Raw genomic sequence first — 25,851 nt, 5'->3', positions numbered from 1 at the left:
GGGCTGCACCAGTGCTCACAACCGCCGCGTGGTGACGGGGAAGGGGTTTCCTCTGGGAATGAACCGTGGGTCCCGCAGCCCGGTCCCGGATGTGTGGTTCTCCCTGAAGGAGAGTTCCACAGACGGCGGCACCTGCCCACTCAGGGGCCGGGAATCTCCAGCATGTGCGACTGCAGTGTGGTCTTTGGCCACAGGATCCGGGCGGCTCCTCCAGTGGTGACAGACGGATGACCCCAACTCGAAGAGTCCAAACATCGAGTGACGCTTCGTGTAGCAGCAGCTCCTGGAAGTGGGGCGAGCACAAGGACCTGGGAAACCTTGGCAGTGGATGGGAAAGAATCAAAGCGAACAAACAGGGCCGTCTGCCTTTCCAGCCCTGCTCTGCAGCCCAGGACTGAGTCCACGTCACTCTCACAGGCTGGTGTCAGTCTAGACCCTCAGCATCGCTGCAGGAGACCTGGAAGAGGACACGATGTCCTGAGGCCATGGTCACCATGGTCCTGGGGGATTGTGTCTGGAGCCTGGAGAACATTCCAGAAGTTCCTGACAGAGGTGGAGCAGGGTGGCAGGGAAGCCACCTTTCCTCACATACTGGGGGGTGACAGCACCTCCTGGCGCTGTGCTGTGAATGAGCCGGAGGGCACAGGCACACCTGAGCTCCCCTGTGGTCAGAGAGGCCAGCACAGCAGCCTTGCAGCCCCCTCCAGCCTCGCAGGAAGCACGCAAAGGGTTTGGAGGTGGAGACGGATTTTTTATTTCTTAAAAATCTGGAGAAGGTTGTATGAACTCCCCCCTCCCCCAACACACACGCAGCTCAGAGGGGTAGGGGGCGGCGCGAGGGCCGGCCCTAGCCGGCAAGTGGGTGCTCAGTAAACCCCACTTTTCTGGGCCAGCAGGGCAATCACGTGGGTCAAATTCAAGCCTGGGGCAGCATGGGGAGGACATGGCGTTCACACCCCACCGACTGACTGTGTGACGGTTGCTGGGGCTCCCGGGGACGACAGGGTCTCACGGGAAAGGATGCAGAAGCCAGGGCCCCGCTCCCCCCACCCCCACAAGATCGGACTGGGACCTGGAGGGCCTCCCTCCAGGGAGGGACCAGGCCGACTCCCCGGGCTCGGCCAGCCCAGCTGCGCGCTGGCCCAGGTTTAAGAGGAGCCCGTTAGGACGGCAGGGTGGGCTGATTCCAATCACCCGAGCAGGACCCCTTTCAGGTGCGGCCCTTCTGGCACATGAGTTAAGTGTTACACAAAACAGACGCGAGCTCTAGAATCAAAGGCGCCTCTCACTCCTGTACGAAGGGCTCAGCGCTGCAGCGGCCGGCGTGCGAGGTGGCGGGGCTCCGCAGCAGGAAAAGCTCAGCGCGGAGCGGACACGGGGGAGCCCGGAGATGGGCGCGCGGCCCGCGGGCGCTTTCATGTGCGCCCGCCTCTGATCTGCCGGCCCGGGCCTAATTGCCCCTGACTGGCGCTGCGGGCGCGGGGTCTGCGGAATGTGCAAGGCCTGCGCTTCGCGGGGAGCCTTCTCCCTCTGCACTCGAGCCAAGGATTCCTGCTCCACGAATTCCTTCTTCCGCAGGTCATCGGATTCTTGCGCGGAGGACGTGAACGCCGAGCTCCAGGTGGCCGCCGAACTTGTGCGTTTGCATGAAAACCTGGAGACGCGGGCAGCGGTGCCGCGCACGGCTGGGACTCGCGTCTCCACGCGCAGCGCGCCATCAGGCAAAGCCCGCGAGGCCGTCTGCTCCTGAGCATGGGGACAGCGCACCTGTGGCCCGGCCCGCGGCCACCAAAGGCACACACCGCGCTGAGGGTCAAGGCCTTGCCATTTAGCTAAAGGAAGTAAAATCAGGTCTAGCTGATTCAGACAGGTTAGAAAGCGAGGCAGGGCTACTGCAGAAGGCTGGTAAACCGACCATTTTAGGGAGGCCACACCTGTTCATCACGAGGTTGTGCGCTGTGTGGCTCACAGTTAATTCAGTCACTCCATCAGGAAGCACTGTTATCGTGTTTCCGGGCGAGGACACAGGCGAGTAACCCACCTGCACCCTCCCAGCCGGGCCAGTGGCGCTAGACCGGCCGGCCGGCTGCGGAGCTCTTGCTCTGGTCACCGCCCAACCCTGCTCCCAGCCCGCGGCTTTCAGCTGGTCCAGGCCGGTGCTCAGATCGGAGGCAAACTGAGGCTCGGCACAGGGCCTGCCTGCAGCAGTGGTCGGGGTTAGGGGACTCGGGCATGGACGAAGCACAGGAACGCGTCCTTGCGTCCCGAATTCCTCTAAGTGCTGCAGCATCTGCTCCACCAGAGCCGTGCCTGTCTCGCGTCCTAGATGTTTGTAGTGTAAGACCAGGGAAAGGGAACGCTCTCCTGCAGGCGGTGCAGGTGAGGTCCCCACCTGTGCTCATGTCCTCCTCGTCCCGACAGATGGAAGAAGGCCTTTGCAGACTAGTGAGATGCTGTAGCCACAGCCTGGGGCCATGAGCTCACAGGCTCCCCAGGGCCACTTCCCTGGTGTTGGGGAACCATGCTGGCCCCACAGCAGGAAGCTGGCAGGCAGCTCAAAGCTCAGGGTTCATTTGGTAAATGATGAACGCAAGTGTTTGATGAAAGTTAAAAAATAGGTGCTGGATCTAGAAAAGAAGCAGGTTGAGCATAAATGTGAACAAAAATGGAAATAACACTATAGATACAAAGTAAGATCAGGAGGCTGAGCAGGAGGATCGTTGTGAGTTCAGCACCAGCCTAGGCTACAAAGTGAGCCCAAGGCCAGCCAGAACCACATAGTGAGACCCTGTCTCAAAAAGACCAAAAGAAAAAAAAAAGATTAGTTATCAGCAAATAAAGTACACTGTGCTTTTATTCTGAAGCACATCATTTAACACCAGTGTCCAGCATGCAAACCTACCTGCTGCGTCTGAGGCCACTGGAACAGGTCCCACAAAGCCCAAGCAGAGGCTTCCATCTGTTCCTGTGGACAGTGGTCAGCACAGCCGCTGGATGATCCGGAACAGCAACCCTAAGGGCCAGGTCCCCTGAGGGGAGGGAGGTCTGCTGGCTGGGACACCTCGGGCCACCAGGAGCTGCAGCACCACCTGCGCGGAGCACGGAGGGCCGGCGCTGTCCTCCTGTGCCCACTGGTCGGGGCTCCCGGGCGGGTGGCAGTGTTGACTGAGGCCCTGGCGAGGCCATGCTGCACCTGGAACCCCACTGACTGGTTGCTCCACAGAGGGAGAGGCCATGGGGACCCCCAAGGCAGTGGGCTGGTCCTGGAAGCGGGAAGGGCGGGGCCAACTGTCAGACACTGAGCTGGCCTGGAAGAGCTGTCCTGGCTGGGACAGACTAGGAAAGGGGTCCCAGGACTTGCTGGGGCAGGGCAGGCTGTGCCTAGCGAAGAGGAAGCACAGTAGGCGGCCAGGCCCGGGGTGGGAGGCTCTGGCACCCCAAAGATCCAAAGGCTGGGAGACTGAGGACCGAAAGCTGTCCTGTGGCTAACACCACTGGAACTGCCCTGAGGGCTGCTAGATATGGCTGGGGGCCAGGCCGCCTCTACAGATTCAGGCAGGGCCCAGAAATGTTCAAGTGCCACTGAGGCTGCCCAGGGCCACTTTGAGAACCTCTGGTCACAAACACCAGGCTGAGTCAGTGACCCTGCTGTGGCAGAGACCACGACCATTCCACCCCTCGGCCACGAAGGCATCGTCATCCGGGCTTCAGGCACAATGTTAGGAGCCACCATCTGGAGGCAAATTCGCCAGGCTCCTGCGCCACCTGTTACATTCGGGGACGTGGGCAAAATTCACCCCACACCCAGTGCCCAGGATTTCACTCGAATGCCCACCTGCATGCACAGCGATGGCCGGAGTGGACCTGGCAAAGCTTCTGCTGTGCGGAGGACAGCTGGTACTGGACCTTGAGAGGCCATGAACCTCTGTCCTGTGAGCTGCGGGACTCCTGAGCACAAGCATGAACTCCAGCGGCTCTGAAGCTTCCTGCTGACACCCCGACCCCAGATTTGATTTGCCCAAGCAAAGTTCTGAGTTGCTTCTGGAGCTGTGTCTGAAATCAAACCAGTGGCCTGGGATGGGGAGCAGACACCACCGACTGCACCCCCAGAACCCCGTTTGAAGTGGGATTTCACTCTCCACCAAGCCCAGCCCACTTTCAGTCCAGAAATGCAGCCCACAGTCTCCGAGACACATATGGAGTGAATACGGAGGGTGAAGAGGTGCTAGTTTTATGGCCGCTTTTCTGACCATCCATCCGTCAGGCAGTGGAATTACTCGCAGGTCTCCGAGACTCCGTGCAGGGCTGGGAGGAGTGGGCCCGGCTGCAGGCGCTAAGCACGGGCGGGGGGCCGGGGCCCCCTCATTACCGCAGATCCCGCAGCTGAAAGCTATCCCACTCTGCAGTGCCCAATCAAGGGCTCTGTTCCCTTTAAAGCCTCTCCGCACATGGAAGCGCTTGGGGACCCGACCCGACCCAACCCGGGGCTGGTGAGGCACGCTGGGCTCTTGTGCAGCCCACAGGCGCCGCTTTGATGTCAGTGTAAACATGGTTCAGGAGGCGGCCCTCTGGCCGCTCCCTCCTGTCACCACGCAGACGGTGGCCTCACTGTGTCCCAGAACTCACCTTTGTCTGCCCCACTCTGACCCCATCCAGCCCTCTCGATGTGGCAGGGCTGGCGTCGAGGGTGTGGCATGGTGACTGTTGGGACCCATGGAACGGTGACATCTGTCAACGCCTGCCTTGTGCCAGGCGGGGTGCTAGGCCCTCTGGACGCGTCCCTCGTGTCATCTTACGGAGAGCTCTAGCACTGCTACCGTGAGTTTTCTGTCCCAGAGACGGCACACGGGAAGAGCAGGGCGAGTCGCTGTTCCGGGGCAGCGCCTGCCAGGGGGAGCCTCACTCCCCCCCGGTCACCCCTGGCCCTGCAACACCCACGGATGCGTCACACCAGCTCAGACAATCGAAAACCCTGGCTGTGCCAGCTCAGTGAGTTCACTCCCCTCCCGACACTCGGGTCCTGAACCAGCACCAGAACCCCACCCTGGGTGCCCTTCCCAGTTCCTGCGCCTCAGATCAGTGTTGAGCAGGAAGGGACCCATACAGTCCGTCTCCTTCCGGGCTGCCCTTCCTTCTGGTCTGGGATTCCAGTGAAGAGATTTCCTGTGATCCCCGCGCAGCAGTGAATGGTTTCCAGGGGACACACCTGGTGCACCCTGTCGTTAATGGGTGGGGGTACTACAGCTGAGGCTTTGTATTAATCACCTTTCCCCAACAAAACCTCACAAGGGAGGGCAAGGTGGGGCGAGACTGCTCGCCTCACGGGGGCCAGGAAGCAGAGAGAAAGCGAGGAGCCGGAGAGGGAGGTGCCAGGGTCACAACCCCCGTGACCTAAGAGCACTCCCTGGCAAGGCCCACCTCCCAGCACCCGTTTAGCCGAGTTCACCTGTGGGTTAGTCCACTGTGAGTCAAGACCCTCACGATCCAGTCTAGGCCCCAGAGCTGAACTGGGCTGATCGAGCCCCAGTCCTGGTATCTTGGGGGACACTTCCGACTTGAAACTACATCAGGCTGACAAACATGGCTGTCAGCATCGTCTTTACACACACGGTCACACACCTGCACCTCTGCTGGGCATGGAACTGTGGGTCCACTTAGCATAGTAGGCACTGCCAGGAGTCCAGGACGGTGAAGACTGGCACAGGCTTTGAGGGGCTGATGGACAGAACTGTGTCTCCTCAAAATGCCTGTGCTGAAGCCCTAAATCCGGGGCGACTTATCTGGAGAAGGCAGTCGTTAAGGTGGCGCAGTCCTCAGAGCGGGGCTGGTGCCCTGACAAGCAGCCTCACTCACCTCTGCTCCGGCCCAGGCCTGGGTGAGAAGGTGGCGGACGGCAGCCAGGAGGCACCCTCAGAGTGCCAGGCCTGTGGGCACTGAGCCTGGTGCTGCCATCCATGCCGCCCCTCTGGGGATCGTGTGACATGGGGCTGCTGGAGGGGAGCGGTGCAGAGCAGCTGTGCAGGCCATGGTGAACTTACTTCCAGGGGCATCCTGGTGACAATGTGGAGGAGCCAGGCTCTGTTTCCTGGGCTCTTCCACTCTGCCAAAGCTCAGGACAGGGCTGCGGTCTCGGCGGGTTTGGTGTGGACAGGATTGACGGAGGAAGGATAGATTTTGGCCCCGGGGACTGAACCTAGGCCTTCTTACTCACGGTTTAAATTTGAGACAGGGCTAGGTAAGTTGCCCAGGTGGACCCAAACTTGGATTGTCCTGCCTCTCTCCCAAAGCGCTGGGGTACCGGCCTGTGCCACCGTGCCCAGTTCGGGGTGTGGGGTTAGTGGCCTTTGCCTTGTCCCTGTGTTCTCTCCAACACTGCAGAAGCACTGAATGGGGATGTGCTCTGTAGGTGACTATAAAAGCACATGATTACTGGAAATGGAAATTAAGCTGGTAGTTTTTACACAAAATTACAAATACTTCTAAAAAGCAGAAATATGATAGGACTAATTTGCCAACTTTTTAAAAAGAAACAAACAGCTATTCAATGTACTACCTGCTGGTTTTTGCAAGCTATCGCCCGGGCCCTGTCGGGCTCTGTCACCCTGGCACAGGTGTCTCCCCTGAGGATGTCTCTCCATCTGCTCCCGCACTTGCCAGGTCTCCTGCACTTGGAAGTGCAGAATTTCCTAGGTGAGGTGGGCTCACCCCAAAGTGGTCAGAACAACCTTTGATGGTTTCCTGAAAGATTTATTTATGAGAGCTATAACCACTCAGTGGTAACATCTGAATTTAAAAGGATTTTCACTTTTGGTGATTAAACCAAAGCAAAGCCCCCAGAAGGGGACGGGGCCTGGAAACCCTGCTGTCCCTCCAGAGCGGTGGCACAGGTTGCCCCGGGGCTGCTGGGGGCCACGGTTTCTTCTAGACTGGATGGTCGCCCGTGGGTGTGGGTTCCTCTGGCTCCCGCGCGGTGGGGCCCTCCACCGAGCGTGCGGCCTTGGGCGACAGCCACATCCTGCTCTCCGGATCCTTGGTGTGATGCCCTCAACAGGGGATGAGTCTTCACACAGGGGCTGGCTGCAGGGCCAATGTGGGACACTCTGAGCCCACGCGCCCCATACTGCACTCTGTGTGGCCACCACGGTCGCCGTGGAGAGAGCTTTTCAGCGGCCCAGAGGACAGCAGGACGAGTCCATGTGTGCCGACAATCTCGACACTGGGCATAGCAAGGGTGCGGGCCACTTGCCCAGGGCTCCCCAGCCGCCAGCCACAGAGGGCCCCACACACACTGTCCTGAGGTTGCCCACGGCTCTGACGGTGGCTTGCAGGGTGTCACCTCGGGTAAGCCTGTTCCTCAGCATCTTCCGACAGTGCAAAAGATTCCTGGTATCAGACACCTGCTGATAATCTACGGAACTTCTCAAGGTGACACCGGCCTGGGAGAGAAACTCTACAGTGTGACTGGAAACTCCTCCAGCTTCTGTAACCATCAGCACAGATATTTCCCTGGCTTCAGGGCACAACAGTTAGGAACAGATCAGAAACAGGTAAGGAAAGCTGTTAGATGAACAAAGCAAAACCACCCTGACAGGAATGGGAGGGACAGAAAATGAGAAAGCATCCAAAAGATAAAATGATATTCACATGTTTAATAAATACAGTGTCATGATACGATCAGGGAAAATCCAAACAGTAGCAACTGAGCTCTGGCTTAACAAGGCAGGAAAATACTTGCTACATTTCAGCGAGATCAGTATCACCGAGGGTGGGTGGGTACGGGTGAGCATCACGGCAGATGTGCCCCTCAGCACCACAGGAGTCACTTATCCATCTTCCTGCCGCCACAGCCAGCTCCACAAGTGGCCTGGACAAAAGTCATGTGACCCATTCACCCTCCAATCGTCCAGAGGCAGGCAGGCCAGAAGCCGCCGCAGGGAATGGACGCCCCCTCGGGTCTCGGACACGTTTCTGCTTGCGGCTCAAGGCTCCTGACCGGCACGACCTGGATGGTCGGCTCAAAGACAAGACGCCTCCCCTCGGCTCAGTCCCTGTCTCTGAGCGGAGCGGATCGGGGACACTCTTCCCGGGCGGCTCCGGGCCTCACTCGTTGTACTTGGACAGTCTCAGCCGGGGGATGATGTTCATGGACTGCAGCTCCTGGAAGAGCAGCTTGCAGGCATAGGGGATGCGCAGCGAGGACACGTGGCAGGACGACTTGCAGTAGTGGCACCTGGAACCGAAGGCGGCAGCGTCAGAGCGGGCGATGCCGACCAGCCCGACCTCGGCCTGGCCCGCACAGGGACACAGGGACACAGGGACCCAGCGGAGGAAGCAGGTGACGGAGGAAACAAACCTCGTGCCCCGCCCTCCGCTCAGAGCGCTGGCTTGAGTCCCTGCTGCAGTTGGGCAGACGCTGCCTGGACGCTGTTCTGAAAGCGCCCAGAACCCAGGAGATTTTGGTTTTTCAAGCTGATGAAGGAGCTCTCTGGTCCTGCCATGTGAGTCACCCCAGGCAAGATGCCTGGTCACCCTCGGGCGTGGCATTTCCGCCAGCCCTGGAAGTTGCTGTCCCTGCACAATGTCCTTGACCTCAACCCCTGACCGTGTGCGTGCTGCGCCACTCAGGTCGCCCTCCTGCTTCCCCTTAGGCCTCGCCGAGGACCACAGCCAGGAAGTCCTGGGGAGGGAGGGGTGGCACCTTCGGGAGAGCAGACCAAGACGGCACCTCACAGCCTGCTTATGGACACACGGCGCAGAGCACACAGCAGGTGACGCCTCCTGGCTGGCCGCTAGCTGAGAGGCCAGGACGCAGATGCAGAGGGACGCTGTGCGGTGTTGGACACACCACGGGAGGCTCATGGGGACACCCACGTGAGGGTCTACACATCCCAGCGAGAACACAGCTACTTAGCAGCTGGGTCCTGGGAGGCTGTAACTAAATGCATGTTACCTGGGCAAGGGGACTGGCCACGATTGTCTCCCTGTATTTTCATGGGTTCTGATTATGGTACACTAAGCGAGGATTTTTACAGCCAGATAAGCGAAGTTTCATTTCAGGGAAGCAAAGCTAGCCCGCAGCTGAACATGGGCATGGAGCTGCGACCCCGCAGAGGCAGGACGGCCTGGGGAGGGGACAGAGAGAGCACAGTGTGGTGTCACGGCACACGTGAGGCCACACCAGGGGCACCTCACCCACAGACAGGACCGGTGAAGCCAATGACACCACCGCTGACAGTGTGGGCCACAAGAGGTGAGTGTGGTCCTGAGCGAGCGGAGTCATCTCGCCCTCCGACCAGACCCGGAGGCGGCAGGGCTGGCCACGATGCGTGCCCACTTCCTGCCTCGGACCTCACACTGTGACCTGCTCAAAGCTAACTCTGCAGAAGGCCACATGTGCTGCGTCTGATCTGGATGGCCAGTTCACCTTCTGCCTCATTAACCACCTCCCAGTCCTCCGAGCTGAAAACGTCCTGGCGCCATCTCCGTGCATGTGTACGCGCGTGTACCTGTCACCCGCATGTGTGCGTCACCGGGCCTTCTCTGTGTGCGTACACACACACATACCTATCGCCCACATGCACGCCTACCCTCGCAGTGGGTATGCCGGGCTCCCACAGGTAGAAGCCTGAGCTGAACCGCCCTGAGGTCCACTGATGCTCAGGACGGAAGCAGCCGAGGCAGCTGGGCTTCACAGAGGCCGTGGGGGTGGCCCGAGCACCGTTCCTGTGATCTAATTATCTTAATAGGGCTTCTCTTTTGTGACTTCTGCCTTCCAGACAACAGTGCCGGTGCAAACCCCCGCACTGCCCTGCGGGGCTTGGCTGACGCTTCAAGCGCCCGCAAAGCCGGTCCAAGGCTCTGAGCACTCTAATTACGGGGCCTCCATTGTGCGGCTCATTAGCGGGCGACTTCCTCCAGCCCACGCTGCCCGCCCGCCACCGTCGGAGAGCCGTGCCCATGGGGAGCAGGGGAACATCTTCACGCCCTGGGCCCAGGGCAGCCAGACCTCCGCCATGGAGGGTGCTTGCTGCTGGCAGCAGGGGAGAGGGCAGGTGCTCAGTTCTGTTTAATTACAGGACCAGCCCTGGAACCGTCTGCTGGTCAGGTCCTCTGTCAGAGCACCTCACACCAGCACTGCCTTGGATGGGCCGCAGGCAACACCAAAGCAAGGCCGGTGCACGCGGGCAGCGGATGGCGGGCGGGAGCCAGCCACGTCACTGTCTCCGCGGGCGGCCCTGGGCCGAGGGGCCAGCGCCGAGGGGTCCTCCAAGGGCTGTGGAGTCTGCTTACTGCCTGCCTTCTTCCCGTGGAGGGGAAACTTGAGGAGGAGGAAAGGAAACCAGTCTGTTTCCGAAGTTTCGTGGCCCGTTTTTAATGAAATGGCTCCCTTGTGCCACCATTTCAAAGCAAGTTACTGGAAAATCCTTGTGCCAAATTTGAAGATTTAAGCCTAGTGGAACTAGGTTTCTGGCATCTTCCTATTATGCTCTTTTCTTTCTCTCTCTCTCTCTCTTTCTTTCTTTCTTAGTTACACAGCCCAGACTATGAAAAGCAAGCCCAATATGCATTTCAAAAGACGAACAGACATCTCAGCACTGAAGCAAACCCCATCCCCTTGCTGTAAGAAAGGGCACGGCTCCTTCTTGGAAGAATGTCGCCATCTCCCACCCTCATGAAAAGGACTGCAAGTGGCCACCTCTTCTGCGAGCTCCTAAAATGAAGCCGCTTCTCCACAGCAGCCCTCGGCGACCCTCCTACACCAGGCTCACAGAATAATTTACTAAAGGTCTGGGCATTTAGCTAGCAAGGGGCACACTGTGTTCCAAGAAGCCCCCTTGTTCTGAGACCTGATTTTGCTTTATTTAGTCAACAAACTGGCAGCTTAGGATGGCAAGAGGCCGGGCTCCTCTGGAGGCAGGCGTGCAGGCAGGCAAGCAGGGCCCAGGCACTCTGGACCCCCTGAATGATCGCCTGCGCCCCAGCCTTGAGGATGAAGGAGGGCTCCACTCCGGAAGGGCCCCGCTGGGGAGCGAGCCACGAGGGCAGACGCCCCCGCCCTGCAGCACCTGCTGGGACTCGGTCAGACCTTCCCTCCCTCCCACAGGGAGGCAGAGGAAGTGGACGTTGGGCTGTGCTGCCCGCAGGGGGACTTTAGGGCTTGGGGTCTCAGATGAGCCCGAGCAGAGCTTTTGTTCTCTGGAGGCAGAGTGGAACCATCCCGAATGGCAAAGGGGCTGCAGCCACACCACCCCGCAGCCACAGCGCGGGCACTGCCCTCCGACCAACACGCCCGGAGCCCCAAGCTGCCGACTGTTGTCATTGACTTCCTGGTCACCCTGCGGGGTGCAGGGCATCCCTGAGGAAAGAAGTCTCTAGGAAGCAGCAGTTGGTTCCAGACTGAAGCGGCAGTCGGAAGGGATGTGACAGGGACAGACCAGAAGGCAGAGGCCCAGCACTGCCGCCAGGCCCAGGGGGAAGCAGGGGCCATGGCACAGCATGCAGTGAGTGGGTCTTCGTCTGTCATCATTTGCTCCAAGCCTTGGGGCAACACAGTTGCCTCTGGGTGTGAAGTTACTATAAGAGTGTGACACAGTTTTCCCTCCAGAGCCCCTGCAGCAAGCCGTAACTCTAACATCTATGGGGGCATCTGCTGGGAGGCCCGGGGCACCGTTTAGGAAACACACCCGAGATGGCAGGAAATGAGATCTGGACTTCGTGGGAGCTCAGACTCAGGTGGTGCACAGAGCGGCTCAGTAGGCAGACAGACGAACATGCCACAGAGTACCGACCTTGGGAGGGACGGACAGCCAGCCAGGAGGTGCACGAGTGATCACAGGACAGACCGAGATCGCAGTGCGTGGGTTCTGGCGCCCAGGCCGATCCCGCGCTGGCTCCACTTACCAGCCGGAGTAGCCCAGCAGACCACACTGGCCGCAGACGTCCACCTCGAAGGCGTCGCTGGAGATCATCAGCCTCTCCAGCAGCAGCATGCTGGCTCCGTAGCCGATCAGGCAGTCCCGCTCCATCTCTCCAAGGCGCAGGCCTCCGTCTCGGGACCGCCCCTCAGTGGGCTGCCTGTGAGACAGGTGTTAGAAGACAGTTACCTCTGAAACCAGCAGCAGCGTGCAGTGTGCAGATGCAGGCTGGGGCTCGATCTAAGCAAGGGTGCCCTGGGCTCAGCCTCCTGCCTCGCCTGGGAGACGAAGCCCTGGCTGTTATGACATCAAAACGGCACAGTCCCACAGTGTACAGGCCCATCAATGCCAGTGCTCGCAGCACCGTCACCGTCGGGCCACTGCTCCGATCCTGGGCAGAAGTTACAATGGGAGGCAGGAAGCTGTGGATCACTCGCTGGAAGGAAAGCCAGGCAGAACAGCTCCTTCAGGGTCACCATCTGTGTCACCTGTGGGCAGAAGCCCCTTGGGGGGATGCCCTCCAGCTGGGCCCCTGAGGGGTAAAGGAGTCGCTGTGCAGGGCGGGGCTGAAAGAGCCCCTGACAGGGCCTCCCGTGCAAAAGGTGGAGAAGCCGGACAAAGCACAACGGGAGGGCACAACTTTGCCCCTTAGGGTGCTCTGAGACGGTCTTGGATGCTGTGAGTGCGCAGGGAGGAGTCCGAGAAGAAAGCCACCCAGCCCGCGTGGGGCCTCCCTGGGGAACCTCTGCCCTAGACCCTCAGGCCTCCTCCAGCACCTGGAGTCTACGTCCCCTCAGGCTGGCCTCCACTCGGTTTGTAGTCAGTAAGTGTCACTGTTATCCTCCCGGGGCCTAAAATCCCCCAGCTGTCTCGAGTTCGGGCCCGTGTCACACCGCTGCCACGCCACGCTTAGGGCAGGCACCTGCTCTCTACCCGCCAGCGCCAGGGGTAGGTATGGTTACGTCTGCTGTGTACGGGTGAGCAGAACTGAGCCAGGAGAAGCCAAGTGACCGGTCTAGGCCCTGGGGGTACTGACCAGTAGAGACAGGGCTATGTCCTATCCACCTGGCCCCACTGAAACACGGAGCTGGGAGCACCTTGTGGGGGGCTGTCCCATGCCTGCCTGACCCTCCCTGCCCCCAAGCTGTGACAACCAGAATCATCTCTGGACGCTGCTGTCCAGGGCTCCTGAGAAGCGAGGCCCTACTGCAGAGGGTGGCATTAAGACGGCATGAACCCTCCAGGCAGCCCTCAGGACTGCAGCAAGGGTGAGGTCCGGGCAGTGCGGGGCCACGCCGCCTGTGGGTGCTCAGGAGCTGAGATAAAGCAGTGTGAAGCCCACACACAGCCTGTGCCCATCCCCCGTACAGCACTGCACTGTGCAGTTCAGGGACCACAACGGGAGAACCCCGCGCTGCTCAGCAGGGAATGGCCTTCTCCGCCCCACACCTGCTATGTGGCTGGCCAGCCAGTGTCCTGTGGGTCCAGAGGGCTGACTGTGGAGGTGTGAAAATTAAAGGCAGTGGCAGCATGTTGCTAGCTGCTAACCACATGACAGTAAGGATGCTGGACTGTATCATGTCCTCTACTATTATACATGTTGGGGATTTCCCCTTTAAAAATTGTTGAAAAAATTAACATGAAGGGTGGACCCCTTCCCAGGAATCCACCAATACCCTGAAACAGATGCTGCACTGCACAAGAGTGCCCAAGGACGGGTGCCTTGCCCTCCAACAATGCCAGCAATGTGGTCTGCCGTGTGACCATGTGTGTGCTGTGTCCCCAGGGTGCAAAGGAGACTCTTGACACACATGGGCACGATGCTCCGTGTGAGGAGGACACCTCTCCCCACAGCGACAGGGCCTGCAGCGGGTCTGACTGTGGCCTGCAGAGTACGTTTTAATTGTGTGTTGCTCACAAGCACATTTTCTTAATGCCTGACACCCTGCCTCCAGATGTGTCGGGACACAGAGCCCTCAGCCTGCCCAAGGCGTCCGGAAGGTGTGCAGTGGCCCGAGTTCCCCGGATGGCCCTGAGCCCGTGCTCACCTGGTGAGGACGGCGCGTGGCCCACGGGCCCGGGCGTGCATCTTGTCCAGAACCATGTGCTTGAGCTTCTGGTAGTAAACGGGTCCGAAGTAGATGTAGGCTTCCAAGGGCTCCCTGTAGGGGTGGAGCAGAGCGGTGAGGGTCAGAGCCAGCTGCTAGCGCCCACTGCTGCACGTCCCGACTCACCAGGTCTATGCCAGGCATGAAGGGTGTGCGAGTTCAGGGAGGCCACTTCCTGCCACCCCCTCCTCAGCCAGGGCTGCACAGAGCATCTCCTCCCAGGTCTTCCTATCCCACACCTGTTCCTCAACAAATGAACACACACACACACGCTCCATGCCAAGCTCCCACGCACACAATCTGTGTCGCCAGAACTCAGTGACACGGCCAGGAGGACAAACATCATCACCTCCTGCTGCCTTGTACTCGCTTCCTGTCCTCTCAGGCACTGGCTGCTTCACTGCAGCACGCCCTGCCCACTGGCCTCTGCCTGGGACATTCTGTCACCAGGGTGCACGTGGCCCTGCCCTCCTCAGCACCGCCTGCTGCTGGACTGCTGTGTGTTGCTGCTCTGGCTGTTGCCGTCTTCCCCACCAGGACCGAACTCCAAAAGAGTAAGCCCTTTGCCTCCTCTGACCCCGTGTGTGGGCAGCCAGCACCCGTAAGCGTGTGACACACCTTGTTCAGTGATTCTGCACACCTGTGCTGAGCATTTGAAGCACATGGGCACACAGGTGCTTCGATAGAAGAACCAAAAGAGAAAGGACACAGTACAAAGCCTTTTTAAAGTCTGGAGCAAGATCAGGGAACAGGAGCTGGGTCACAGCAGGGGACGGGAGCAGCAAAGGACCCCATGGGCTCAGGGGATAGCAGCTGTGCACAGCTGGCTCTGCTCACTTGCACACTTGCACTCATGGTATTCTCAGCTACCCCTGGGGCTCAGGGAAGCCGGACCTGGGGAACCCTGGAGGGCGGGAGACACCATGGCGAGAGCGCCAGGGTTGTCCAAAGAAGAGGGTGACCAGCCCGAGGCCCTTGCTAGTTCCCAGGAGGGGCACTTCCAGGCCTCTGTAACATGGCTGCTCCGGAAGGGACTAATGGAGCCCAGGGCGCCCCCTCCGTCCACCAAGGCCACACACAGTCCTTCTCCCAGCCACGCTCATGACAAACAAGCTGTGGCATTCTGAGCTAACAAGCCGGCAGCGCCTCTCACACTTCACCATGGAGATGGTGGCAGAGACGGGGACTCTGGCAGCGGTGCAGGGGCACTGTGGACCGAGGTGCAGACAACAGCCGTGCGCAGCACGCATGCACAGCACCCTCGCCAGACCTGAGCTCCAGCACGCTTTCCGGCTGGCATGATGTCTGGTTGAGCAGCACTGCCGCTGTCTTTGAGAGGGACCTTCAGCTACCCTACGGGCCCGCTCTTTGAAATGGCTCGGAGTCCCTCATGCAGTGTGGTCGCCACAGTCCCCACTGCACCATGCACCTGAGGAAACTGTGCCGCTGGTCCCGGGACTAGCTCAGCAGGCGTCTGGGGCACCTCTGGCACAGCACCGCGGGAGTCTGTCTCAGCTCTTGCCGAGCTGTGTGGCCTCAGCCACCCAGCCAGCCGAGCTCCCCTGGCGTCAGAGCATAGGGCAGGTGCCACATCCCAGAGCTCCACGCTGCACGAGACCCTAAGGGTGACCCTTTAAACCCTCACGTGAGTCAGTTTCGAGCCACCTCGCCCACACGGCCACAGGGACTGACCAGGGCGCTCCCGCCCTCCTGCACCCTCCCTCCCCGAAGGCAGGCCGGGGCCTTTCCCAGCTCCCTGCACGGGCGAGGTCCTGGGCCTCCTGCACTCCTCTCCACCTCTCCTTCTACCCTGTCAGGATGCCCGCACCTCTGGGAGCTCCAGCCTCTCCTGCCACAGGCTGGGAACGCTAAGGTCCCTCCCCGTCACTGGCCGGCCCTGCGCTAGGCACTGTTGGGAGACGGAGCCATGGCAGTGCCCTGCTCTCCACCTGACAGCGAGGAGCAGCCCAGAGCAAAGAAGCAGGAAGTGGGCAGCACAGAGTTTCCGGTCAGGCCCCGCGGAGAAGCTGCCTCCTGCCTGTCAGGTCCCATGTCTAGTCACAAACCTAAACGGCCAGCTCCACGGGCTGGGGACCATGTGTGTCTCACTCAGGGCTATATACACAGTCTCCGGACGTATCAGGTGCTTGACTGAACAAGTGCACACGCCAGGCCTTGGCTGCCAAGGCCTTGTCCACGCACCTGTAACCTCCGTGCATCACACAGACACAGAGGAAATTCCACCATCAAGGAAAATCCTCTTAGTCTACACCACTGGCATGTTCCTTACAAGGCAGAACTCACGTTTTGATGAATTAAATCTTTATGTTGCTCAGCCTGACCTCAAACTCATGATCCTTCTGCTTCAGCCTCCCCAAAACAGGGTTTGAGGCATCGCCATCACACCGACTTTCCACTTTTTAAAAGGTGGTGTGACCAAAGGAAACAGTGTTCCTCAACTCATCAGCCTTCCAGCTTGAGATTTTCTTGCATCAAAGCTAAGACACTAAAGCTTTCTCCTTGAAGCTAGCGCTTTGAGGTGCAGCCCTTGCGGGACAGAGCAGCCCGGAGCGCACTCACCCAGTGATGCCGGAGGTGACATAGTCCTTCCCCAGGTAGTTGTACCCGTGGCGGACGAGGTCCTCACACACGTCCTTCACCTTGCTCCCGCCGAATGCGGTGCCATAGTGGAACCTGCCGTCCAACACGCCCGCCTTGCCGGCCAGCAGCTCAATCAGCTTGCCCACCTGTGCCGGGGAGCAGCCGGTGAGCACCACGCCAAGGCGCAGGAGCCCTCCTTCCCACCAATCCTTGGCCTTCTCTCCCCAAAGGATGAGGCCAACAGTGGCAAGTGAACAGCAACTCTGCTTTGATCGAGCTGTGTGAAGAGTTTAACACAGGTGATCTGATTTTCTACCTCGAGACCCCTGGAGTTCACTCCGACCGCATCCTCAGTTCCTAGAGGAGCAGACACCAGGCGTCCTGTCCAAGGCCACACAGCCAGGACCGACAGGTGGTGACTACTGAAAGGGAGACTCAGGGCTCAGCCGGGGGCCCTGGGGGCCAAATTCCTCACTCAGGAGACCCCAGAGTGCAGCTGAAGCCCTGGTTCTCTGCGGAGGAGGGGAGCTCGGAGCTGCCCACAGCTCAGGGCCCCATCACTGAACTAAGCGCTTGCTTTCTTCCCTAAGCAGTGCTCTGAACAGCCTCAGGTGACTGACCGTCATTCTCGATGGGAAGCCGTGCGGGTTCATTATGATGTCTGGACAGATGCCAGAGTCACAAAACGGCATGTCCTCCTGGGGGACGATCAAGCCACAAACACCTGGGGGAGAGAAGATTTTATGTCACACAAAGCAAACTGGCAGAAAGGAAGAACAGGGTACTTACTTGGGATCTCCCTGCTGCCGTTTCTGTCCTCTGCTCTGAAACCCTCCCCATGGCCTCCATCATGAGTAACAAAAGCAATTTCCAACAATTCCATCAGACAAACAGTTCAAAAATGACTCCTGTGGAAAAGCACACTGCTGCAGACCGTCGGGCCTGCAAGACACACAACGGTGGTGCTGTCGGCTGCCCGCCTGCCCTCCCCGGCCACCGAGACTAGATTGGCACCCACCCTGGCCTGGGGCCTGCACCAGCTTGAAGTCAGCAGCAACTCTGCTCCTCGGCAGCTGCTCATGGGCTGCAGGGCCCTGCACCCCAATCACAGAACCAGACCCTCTGACAGCAAACCGCAGTGCCTTTCAGCACTGAGACCAGAGGTGCTCCTGTGGGGCTGAGGTGCTGACGGGGCCCCTGCTGTCCGGGGCACCGCTGGCCTGGCAGATTGGCCAGGTATCCCTGGCTGAGCCTCTACTGCCCCCAGGAATTTTAATTCCTGTAGCTTACAGCACATTAGCAAAGTGATCCTTGATTGAACTTACAAAGACAAATACGAAAACTAAATGCCAAATCATTCTTGGAGAAAAAGGCAAGAATTACAAATGGAATTCTAAGAATGAAAACACCCAAATGAGCACTACCCACTCTGCATGCTGCTGGCATCTGAAGTTAACTGTACTAGCTACTTGCTTAGTTCTGTGTGTAGCTGCAGGGGATTTCACTGTTAGTTTCATTTTAATTCTTCTGACTTCTTTTTTTGGGGAGGAGATGCAGGAGTAGCAGTCAGTTAACACACTCTACATAATTTTGATTGGGAAATACGTGTACAGTGGTGCTGAACTCAGAAAAACTGCGCTCATAGCAAAAAAAAATCCTTTTTCATGTGTGAAGTTATCAACTGCCCCAACTTCTGAAAGACTGCTGTTGAATGTTTCATTTCTCATTTTCAGTTGTGCACCATTACTCAGACCACGCGTGCATGTGTGCGTGTGTGTGGTGCTCGGATCAAGGCCTGGGCCTGATGCTCGGGAAGCAAGTGCTCTGCCACTCAGCTGCAGCCTCAGACCTCTCAGAACATGCCTGTGGGACTTGGTACAGAAGAGCTAAAGTCCAAGGGAAAGAATGCCATCTGCTACGTCACACTGGCTATCAGCATTCTGATTCCAGAGGCTGCCAGAAAGATGGTCCAGGCTTGTGGAGTGAATTCCAGAGCACACGGTGGCATGCTTTTCTGGCATTTTGGTAGTGATTGGTTTTGTTTATCATGAAGAGCGTATGCTTTCCTACATGAGGGACACACACAGACCTTCAGCACACTCTACTTCAGATTCAGCTGCAATGTGTCAGAATTTAAATCAGGCAGAGGGTGTGACCTTTCTTTCTTCCCTCCAAAAATCCATCTTGTCCACACTGAAATTACTGGACAAAACCTTGGAGCTGCTGGGAAATCTGCTTTGAAAGAGATCAAACTGTAAATCTGCACAACCGACAACAACATTGTTCAGCAGTGAACGAAAGTTAGAAACGGCAATGCCGCAAGGGCCGGACCTGGGGCGTTTGGGGAGAGCGTAGCTGGCTGGCGAATAGGCCCGGACCAGCTCTGTCCTTGAAAACAGAGCCAAGGAAAAAGTGCAAACACATCTCCAGCTGCTCACAGGGAGGGTGGCGACTGGGCAGGAGGAAGCTGCGTCCACCGCCACTGTCCCCTCCAGCTCAGAGGGTAGGGAGGGACAGGAGGTGGTGACAGGGGGAGGGGACACAGAGATGACTTCTGCGTGTTCTGTCTTATCTGACACATTCCATCCGATAAACTCAACTCTCTTATGTTATTAAAATGAGAGAAACGCTCATCCTGTCAAAACCAGAGTCCCTAGTAACTTTCCTTGAAATCTGATTATTTAGTGTAGGCTCCTTTTTTGGGGAAAGCTGTTTTCTTATCTGCCCTTTTCTGACATTTTATTTTTAAAAAATACACTTCAGAAGCTTTCTGAGTTTTTTACTCTATTATAGGAACTGCTCTGGCTCTATCTCGCCAGGGGCACCTGTAAGCCAAAAATTAAATCTTCCCTAACTTAAAATTACTTTAGGCTCTGAAAACCCTTTTATATGCCAAGATGGTTCCCATAGCAGACAGCCCTGGGTTGTTTGTTTTGTGTGAAAGTGAATGATAAAAGATCCATGAAATCGACACAGAAAGCCAGAACAGCAGAAAGAGCCGAGGGCTCTCCATCACCGCGCTCCTACCCTCCGCTGACTCGGGGACAATGGGGGCTACACATCCAACCGCAGATCTAACACAGCTGTGCATTTCATTAGACGAAGCGCATTAGTGACACAAGTAAATAATTAACTTATTCTGGTCCGCTGACTGTGCTTATGAGACCAGTCATAGCTGACAGATTTTAATACAAGTTAACACAAAGAGCCCGTAATGAGCTTAGAAGTTAAAACAAAATATTTAGACAGAATTTGATGATCTCGAATCTCAAATGAGACAGATGATTTTTAAAAGTTTGCGTTTTACTGAATTCATTAGGGATAAAAAGAGAGCTCTCAATCTTAGAACCAGGCTCTTCTTTTCTTCTTTTGAAAGGTATTTCTCAGTTTCAGCATACTTGAATCCTTAATCAAAGTGGGAAGGTTTCTTTTCTTATTTTCCAATGAAAAATTAAAACCGTGTTTTCCCCAGGGACCAGGGCACAAAACCCATTCTAGTACTAAGAACTCTTCAAAGTTACGGTCACTCTGCCTTGGACGGACGCGGCCTCACAATGTAAATGATATGCAGGCTGCTCAGTGTGTTAACCTCCCAGGTCCCTCAAGAGAGGAAGGGCTGCAAATACACCATATCGAATGGGAGCTGTTGGGAAACAATTACCGATTCATACCTTAAATGCTTACACAGCATTTCAGATTTTAAAATAAAATTTCATCCCCTGGTTCATGCTGGTGCCTCAACCCCATTGTTTATAGCACAGCCTCCTGGTGGTGAAATGCAAATACAGCCGTTTAAACAAGCACACAGCCGCTGAAGGCAGTCACTGGGGCCAAGCGGGAGGCAGCCCGCAGCCCAGGCTGCAGGACTGCAGGACTCTGAACACACGCACACAGACCCGAGGAGCGTCCGGGTTGGAAGGAGCAGGCTTCTGGAGCACCACCCCAGCCACAGGAGCTTAACTTCACGCAGGAAAGCAGAGACCATGGGAAGCCCAGGGCACCTCCAAGAGGTGCTACCGCGGGTGGCCTGCAGGCCCGGCACCGCAGGCTGCAGTGCCGGTCTGTGCCACCGCTCCAATTTTCAGAGCATGCAGGTCAGAGAACGGGGCATGGTTCCCCGCTCCAAGTCCACTGACCCTGGTGGGCCCTTGATTTTCTGGCAAAAGACCTCTAAAGATACACAGTTACTGAACTAAAGTCACTCCTGGCTTGGGAGCCTATGGATCTGTACACTGGACCTCCTTCATCTCACAGGGGAAGGGAAGAGGACGAGCCACGGCGAGCCAGAGAGGGCACGGCGCTGACACTTTCATCTGAGAGCCGCATTAAAGTGGTCCTCTGCGTGTTGCTGGCCAGTGAGCCGTGACTGAGCATGTGCCGGGGGACCAGCACTGCAAGGCGCAGTCGCAGCCAGCCAGCGGTGGCCTCTGCAGGGCAATTCGGGGACCCCAGAAACCAGTGGGCTCCCGGGGCTCTGCTCGCCGCATCTGGATGCCCCACGTGACTGGCGCAGGCACAGCTGCAGGGCGCTGACCGGGCTCTGACTGGCCGCTTTTGCCGCAGGCAGAGACCGAGCCATCAGACCAGGCCACGAGCTCCACATGGCTTAGCGCCCCGCAAAGGAGTGAGCTGGTGCCGTCCCTCCCCAGCCACGGAGGGAAGAGAGGAGGGAAGAAGGGAGGGAAGAGAGGAGGGCGCTGCCCCTGCAGATGGCATGGTCACGAGGCCCTAAGGCGAGGGCGCCCTCCGCAGTCGTCACGCTCAGAGCCAGGCCACCAGGCCAGTGCGGCTGACTAGCAAGGAACCGGGTGGCCTTTACGGACTCTAGGTTCCACAGGTATGTCACCACCAAGTGGTGTGCTTAGGGGAGCAGGGGCAGAGCCTTGTTTGTCCGATCTTCATAATCGGCACCTCATTCACAAAGGCTGAGCAGTGCTCAGATAAAGACGAGGATTATTATTAAGTAAGAACCCGAGTTCGTCTCGGCAGCAGGCACCAGCTGGGCACAGGAGAGGACCCTTGGGAGCAGCGCTCCTGTCCTCCGCCTCTGGCCCTGCGCCACGGGCTGCCCCGTGCTTATTCTGCAGGGCTTTGCAGCCCGGCTGCAGACCTCTAGCGGGAACAGCTCCCTACCAAGGAGCCTACATTACAGGGCCTCGCGGCTGCCCAGAGCCTTTCAGTTTGTCACTAGGAAGAAACGCTGTGCTTGGTAAACTCCTCTCTGAGGGCCTTAACACATTCAGAAATGTGAGTTCTACATGGAAATGTGAAGGCTGGCACGGATGGTGACCCCTTTCCTCCCTTCCCCCTTTCCAGTTATCGAACTAACCATCTTTTATTGTCACCATCGCCTTAAATAATCCCGGGGGAGGGTGGACGGAAAGCGTTGAATCATATTAGCTTTGTTCTGCTGCTGAGTCACTTCCAGACCTGTCACATCATCGCCATATCCTGGCTGACACCATTTTAATTTGGGTCTTCCTTACACGTTAACAGATAAATAATGCGTAAGAAAACTTGATTAGCTTTCTTATTAAAACATCACTCTAAATGAGAGGAGACAATGCAGTTTTTACACGGCTTTCCCAGGAGCAGTTGAATGGTTTGATGTGATAAATTTGCATAGTCTGAAGCATACAAAGGGCTGATTAATTGAAACCCTTACAATGCTTCTGGAAGCAGCTACTGTAAAACAATAACCATAGGAACTTTACAAAATACACACAGCTAAGCATGTCAAGAGCTTAATAAAATGTGTTGAGGCTACACTATTTGGAAACAGAATTGGAGATTTTTATTCTGGGCCATAAAACACTAAATACCCTAATTTCAAAGCTTTAGTTGGATATTTACTAAAAGGTCACAGGGTTACAGGCTAGCTACCATCGACCAAAATTTGCTCTTAATAAGCAAATTACATAAACCTTCTTACAATAAGGTGTCTGTGTGGGCAGAATGATCTGATTTCTGATATTAAAGGAAGAGCTCTGGAATTAGGAGTTCGTGGCCACTGCGCACCTCCTCTTGGGGTTCACACTGTCCACCCCATCTGCCCGCCTCGTCCCTCCCACTTAGAAACCTCCATTCAGCCAGGATCAAGGGAAGCAGGGAGCCAAAGACAGCAGACTGTTTGAAGCTGAGGCCTCGCAGAGAGGATTTGCAGCAGTCTCAAGTGCTGCACGAGTATAAGGTGTCGTCATGATGACTTTAAAACCAGACCTTTCCACTCTCTCCATTTCGGAAAACAATACAGAAAAAACAAATAACAAACGAGAGTCTGGCAAAACTAGTTTTAAACCAGGTCTTGTTCTGCGGGCCTGGCACACACGAACAAGCGTTTTCTCACTTCCCACAGCCCTCTCCAGCTACCGTGTTGCGGGGATGCGCTGCAAAGTCGGGCTGGGCTTTCGCATAGGAAACAATCCACGTCAGAACGGATTCATCTAGAAGGATGCTTACTAACTTTATGAGTGTAAGGTGGACGCAAGTGACCTCACAACGGGCCTTTTGGACATCAGGGGTCAAAGCTGAATCCTTGCACCATTTTATCTGCATGCGTGTGATTCTTTTCGGCCAAATACAGACAGATACACCGAGCTGCTGAGTGCAAAAGCTCCAGGCCTGGATTCTGCTCCACACAAAGGCTGGCCCAGGTGCCTGTCAGCCGGTTGTCTGGGCCAGAGGGCCTGGCCATTCTCCGAGATGCACAGTTGTTAGGAAGTTTCTGTTTGCCTGGACAAACACTCCTGCTCAAATACAGTTTCTCCACTCCTCCCGAATACCGTTTGGAGTTGCTGCCCATTCTGTGATCTTCGGGACCTTTGTCGGAGGTGCTAATCCTTTTTCACATGAGAGACTGGGAACTGTTCTTTCAGGGAGTGATATATTGCTTTTTTTCTCTCTCCACATCAAAGGAGTCCACTTTTCCTCCCTCAGGATGGCAGCAAACTCAGAGGAAATTCAGAAATATAATAATTTGGTTTGCTTTAACTCTGCTATGAAACGTAACCTGGGAATTCTTTAGTCTGACATCACTTTTGCTAAAGAATTAAAAAACAAAAACCAAACCAAACAAAAAGGGAGTACAAAATCTTCCAATAGATGTAGTCGCCATCAGACAGGGCAAGGCTCAAGATAAACAGATTGGACCCTGAAGAATTCCTCTATGTAAATGGACCACAAGTGAAAGAGGCTTACTTACACAGGAGACTTCTATTTCAGGACAGACTCAAGCTCCAAACAGCATCCCAACCAGCATGTAATGGGACACCTGTGTGTCTTCACCCAACCTACAAAGCTAAGCGCAGAGAACCTAGGAGAAAACACAGAGCACTCCAGACACGCACGCAGCTCCCCTCCTCCGCAGCACCACTGCGCATCAAGCACATGGGTCAAGGCTTTGTTCTGAAGGACCCAAAGCCTAGAATGCTAGGAAAAAAGCCAACCTTGCCCATAGCACACCCCAGCTGAGCTGCAAACCAAGTCAGGCCAGACCCTCGTCCTTTGTACACATATATGAACACACACACACCTACCACATCCACTGCTCCGGCTGTCCTACAATATCCCACCGCCCCTGATACCTTGCACGCTACTGAGCAACAGCCTACTCTAGAGGCCCCGATCACAGGCCCAGCTCCTGTGGGGCAGCAGACTCACCAGACTTAGCAACGTGAGCCACATGACCAGCCTTGCCAACCCTACCGCCTGGCTGTCGGCTTGGTCCCCTCCACTTTCCAGGGGACAGAGGTGCTGTTTCTTGGATCTGTCGCAGCTGTCCCAGCTGCTGGTGGATACCTCACTTCTGCTGTGGCCACCCTGGCTATCACACTCAGCTGTTCACATGCTACTGCTGTGGTCCCGGGCTCCTCGGTGCAGGTTCCCTGGTCCCCACTCACTCCCCGTTCTGTGCTCCCCAGCCTCCTCCACGGGCGCTTTCATCACACACAGTAGGTAACTGCGGCTCCTCGGTGCCCCCTTCCCATTGGCTGCATTAGCTCCTGATTAATCTGCTACCTTTGAAGTGATCAGACTCGGCCGGGCAGACACTTGTGTGCTGTGACACTAAACTCTGAAGTCTTCTCTAATTGTGAGAGGACATTTTCAGAGGCATTGGCACAAAAGTGCAATCGGTACATTATGCATGGGTAAAAAGAAGCCCTAATTGCAGCCTTGTCAAAGAAGACCTTAAGCACAGAGCCGGGTGATCTGCAGGACCATGCTGCCTCCCGAACGCCAAGAACACAGCGGAACATTCCTAATGGAGCACGGAGGAGTGTACCGAAAGATGCGCTAACTCAAAAGCACTTTTAGACTGTTCGTAGGGAAGACAGGTGTCAAGCTGCAGATGCTCCTCTGAAAGGAAAAAGAACATTTCTAACCAAGTCCACATTTCCAGAGTGAAGGTTAAGTTCCGCTGCTCACTGGTCTTACTCTGGACGTGGGTGGACCAAAGCAGAAATACACACTGCACAACCCTGGCTCAATACACTCGAGGTGGGACTCACGACCCTGAGACCCAGTCAGCTCGCCTGGCCCCATCACCGCACAGGATGACACTGTGGCCCATGTCTCCACAGCACAAGGCTCCTCTGGGGCTTCCCCAGGGTGGGTTGATGAGCTGCCTGCGAAGGGAGGTCCTGGGGAGCCCTCAGCGTGTTCCCCAGCACTTCCATCAGGCACCCTCCTTCTCTAGCCAGGAGAATCAGGAGAAGGGCAAACCTACAGGCCCGGAAATGCACTTTTTATGTCTGCTCATATTCGTGACAGATGGTGAGTCTTAACCAAGGCTACTGCACCTGAGCAGGGGATGGACGGGAGAAGACCGTGGGGATGCTGAGGGCTACGTGTCAGGAGAGGCCACATCTCCGGGCGAGGGCAGGTGTGCAGAACAAGGTCCCCAGAGGCAGCGCGCAATGGCTCTCTGAGGACAGAGGAGGCCCTCAATGAGGCTAAGGGAACAGACGATCCGCTCAGAATCACACGCCTGGGTCCAAATCCCAGCTCTGCCACACCGAGCTGCATCTGCAACCTCCTCTTCACCAGAGCCTTGATTCCCTTACGCTGGGCAGCAGGAGTAACGGCAGCAACTGGAACTGGACAGTCACAGCCAGGGAGCCAGGGAGGAAAATGCCTGCAAAGTAATAATCAGTACACAAAAATAACAGACCACACAGATCTGGGGATAGACACCAGGCAAGTAATGTCCCCGCCTCTTCCTGGAGCTC

General features: G+C 56.7%; 2 protein-coding genes across 4 annotated transcripts in view; both read right to left on the bottom strand.

Annotated features, from left to right (window-relative positions):
• Positions 1 to 1,923: 1,923 nt before the first annotated feature.
• Positions 1,924 to 5,409, bottom strand: LOC134477429 (uncharacterized). Its single transcript, XM_063255519.1, has 4 exons — positions 4,627 to 5,409; positions 3,836 to 4,053; positions 2,903 to 3,263; positions 1,924 to 2,627 (listed from the first exon to the last, which is right to left on the bottom strand). Exons 1-4 carry the CDS (start codon positions 4,713 to 4,715, stop codon positions 2,570 to 2,572), a joined length of 726 nt encoding a protein of 241 aa, XP_063111589.1. The 5' UTR covers positions 4,716 to 5,409; the 3' UTR covers positions 1,924 to 2,569.
• A 2,220-nt stretch (positions 5,410 to 7,629) lies between these two features.
• Positions 7,630 to 25,851, bottom strand: part of Polr3b (RNA polymerase III subunit B) — an 82,226-nt gene continuing 64,004 nt past the window's right edge. For all 3 annotated transcript variants that reach the window (XM_063255500.1, XM_063255501.1, XM_063255503.1), the window contains 5 exons: positions 17,245 to 17,348; positions 16,604 to 16,770; positions 13,964 to 14,077; positions 11,902 to 12,075; positions 7,630 to 8,230 (listed from right to left, as the gene is read on the bottom strand). In XM_063255500.1, the coding sequence (XP_063111570.1) occupies positions 8,101 to 8,230; positions 11,902 to 12,075; positions 13,964 to 14,077; positions 16,604 to 16,770; positions 17,245 to 17,348 (689 nt within the window). In that variant the 3' untranslated portion in view covers positions 7,630 to 8,100. The remainder of the gene's footprint in view (positions 8,231 to 11,901; positions 12,076 to 13,963; positions 14,078 to 16,603; positions 16,771 to 17,244; positions 17,349 to 25,851) is intronic.

The sequence above is a fragment of the Cavia porcellus genome, unplaced genomic scaffold, assembly GCF_034190915.1.
Source record: "Cavia porcellus strain 051 isolate PalLab524CR breed Dunkin Hartley unplaced genomic scaffold, mCavPor4.1 scaffold_8, whole genome shotgun sequence".
NCBI lineage: Eukaryota > Metazoa > Chordata > Mammalia > Rodentia > Caviidae > Cavia > Cavia porcellus.
The sequence above is the reverse complement of the archived record's forward strand: the minus strand, read 5'-3'. Positions and strand labels throughout refer to the sequence as shown.